The 3005-nt window shown below is 34.6% G+C and overlaps 1 protein-coding gene across 1 annotated transcript in view; it reads right to left on the bottom strand.

Moving 5' to 3' along the window:
* Nucleotides 1–530: 530 nt before the first annotated feature.
* HELRODRAFT_165515 (hypothetical protein) overlaps nucleotides 531–3005 on the bottom strand; it is a gene marked incomplete at both ends in the record, with an annotated part of 3252 nt that continues 777 nt past the window's right edge. Inside the window, one exon of the mRNA XM_009032080.1 lies at nucleotides 531–659. Within this exon, the coding sequence (XP_009030328.1) occupies nucleotides 531–659 (129 nt within the window). The remainder of the gene's footprint in view (nucleotides 660–3005) is intronic.

The following is a 3005-nucleotide window of genomic DNA, read 5'->3' as shown; positions in this document are numbered from 1 at the left end:
ATTATTATTATTATTGTTATTATTATTTATTTTATTATTATTATTAATGCTTTGATGTTTCAAGACCGTCAATTCTGTTAATGAAATAAGCAAAGTAGATAAAAATTTTGAATAAATTTTTCCCACAGCTACAAATTTTTCAAAATTGTAAAAAGTGCATTAGATATAAAATCTCGACGTCAGACTGTTTTGAAAAAAATGCCAGCCAGCCATCCTCTTGAAAGTGCCCCCACCATCCTTCAAGTTACACCACTGAACCCAGTAGCGTAAAGACTATTCTCTGTGGTGTGGACAAACCCCTCATTTGCCCCTTAGCTGAAACTTATATATCATGGCGTCCTTATGCCAAAAATCATCGATTTATTTCTACTGTTTATCACGTTAAATTTTCAAGAATGTTCTTACTGATCAGTATTTTATTTCAACTCAATTTTATTTAACAGATGTACTTTCTTATGAGAGCCATAACCACTTGTTATATAATATATGGTCAATATCAATAGTCATATAATCAATATTCAATATTTCGTTTATGTTTCACTTGATTTTGGAATTCTGTTCAGAAAATCTAGTTTAAGTTTTTGATGTAGTAGGAATAAGTTTTTGATGTAGTAGGAACACTTGAACATGACCCTTCTTAAAAAGCGTGCCTGCCCTCTCTGCGCAACACATACATAAAATAGGTTGGAAATGTTGTAAGGAAGATCATTTCATTTATATAAAACTATTCAACAATGGTATTTACCGTTATTTACCGAAAAATTCATCCTATTATTTTTATTGCCAGCTAATTTTAATTATTTCATCGCGTGTACTTTTTTGAAAACAGATGCCTTGAAAATATGAGGATACAATGAAGCAGGCGACATCTTTTGATTCAATTATATGCAGCTGAGAAATGGCTGAAAAAATGCAAGTAAACTCCAAAAAATGAATCGTCTTTAACATTATTTATTTACACAGTCAGTACATTATTCTACGCCGTATCAATCAATCAATCAATCAATCAATCAATCAATCAATCAATCAATCAATCAATCAATCAATCAATCAATCAATCAATCAATCAATCGATCGATCGATCGATCGATCAAACAATCAATCAATCAATCAATCAATCAATCAATCAATCAATCAATCAATCAATCAATCAATCAAACAAACAACCAACCAATCAATTAACCAACCAACATTCTCAACTTGTTTGCATGGCTTGTAATTTTTACTTCCAAATAATTCCATATACTTAAGAAATGTTCAAATTATTGTTGAAGAAAAATATAACAATTTGACCTCAAGAAATTAAAGAATAAAACAAGTTTGGGTCTAACAAAATAGGCTCATCTCATCTATGGCGGTTAAATATTCAACCATTTCCTGATTGCATGGGAGAACAGAAATCATCTTCAAATTTGAGACGACAGACCACAACATTTCATCCCAGCCAGAGGCGTATTTACAAAAACTGTGGCCCTAGGCGCACGACCAATTTGGGGCCCTCTCGCCTATAAGACGATCAATGATCATAATACAGCAATAGTTAGAACATTCATACCCATGTATTATTTAACATGCATAGATACTACAGCTATAGATACTAGTTAGAAATTACAATTGTCAGTTTATTACAGTTATATAACTTTTTTCCTGCTCTTCAATTTCGCGAAGGAGTCAATGTGCGCATTAAAATCGTATTCTAATGTCTCCTTTGATTCAATGCATAAAATAGACAAATCTCCCAGCTTACATTAGCTGATGGAATTCCGCAAGTAATTCTTGACCCTTTTCAACACAGAAAATGACCGTTCTCCAGTTGCGTTTGATATAGGAATGGTGAGAAAGATTCTTAGAAGGGTTTCCACATTGGGAAATGTACATTGTAGTCCACCCACCACTATAAGCTGGTATATCTCTACCGCAGATTTTGCGCCTTCTTCCTTAGCGAAATGCAAAAACTGTTTGATTTCATCGCCAGCGGCATCAGATCTTTGTGTTCATGTCATCTACCTTGTCCTTGAAAAATAGACTGAACAAATCATGTATACCTTTGTATGCTTCGATTCTGTGATCAAGTTCCGTGATCAATTTATCAGAAATGGCGTTTACTGTGTTAACAATAAAATTATCACAACCAGTTAAAATAACTTCCGCTTCATTGCTTTCACCAGAAAACGGTTTTCGCTTTTTCTTGCGGCTCACTTCATCTTGATATTTACAGTCTTTCAGATCCTCGTTAATAAGTAATGCTGCTAGATTTTCAATACGAGTGAAATCGTTTCGGACTTCATTGTTAATAAAAAGCTTCAGTGATTCTAGATGATTTAAACCAGAATCAAGATATAAATTTGAATTTTGCAGAGATTTGCTGGTTGCATTCATCCGCTGTAAAATTGTATCCCAAAGAACAGTCATCAATGCAGTCTCAAAAAGATCCATTTTATTAGCAAGAGCATTAGCCTCATTTCTTACAAACGCCTTCTGATCACGATCTTCGGCTGCTTGAAGAAGAGCTTCCTGAATACCAATGTTGTTCTGATGCAATGCAAACACTGCATCCGCTCTAGCTGATCACCTTGTGTCCGATACTTTCTTTATGGTGCATCCACTTTTGACTAGATGACTTTTAAGTATGTTCCACCTGTGTGTGGATGATGAGAACAACACATAAACGTTTTGAATAAAGTCAAAGTATGATACTGCTGAAAGCGACGATTCTGCAGCCGAATTACCAACTAGATTTAAGCTATGGCTAGAGCAGGGAATGTAAACTGCATTGGGACTGTGTGCCTTGATTCGCGCCTGCAAGCCAGAGTATCTGCCAGACATGTTAGAAGCATTGTCGTAACTCTGTCCCCTGCATTTTGTGATATCTAACCCCCATTTCTTCAAAACGTCTAGTATCACTTGCTCCAGATTTTGAGCGTTATGAGCATAGATGTCAACAAAAGTTAAAAATCGTTCTTTAATTTCACCATCAATGAGAACATATCTGAGTATCACAGTTA

This window comes from Helobdella robusta (genome assembly GCF_000326865.2).
Source record: "Helobdella robusta unplaced genomic scaffold HELROscaffold_8, whole genome shotgun sequence".
NCBI classification, from domain to species: domain Eukaryota; kingdom Metazoa; phylum Annelida; class Clitellata; order Rhynchobdellida; family Glossiphoniidae; genus Helobdella; species Helobdella robusta.
Note: the sequence above shows the minus strand (reverse complement) of the source record. Positions and strands in the feature narration are given on the sequence as shown.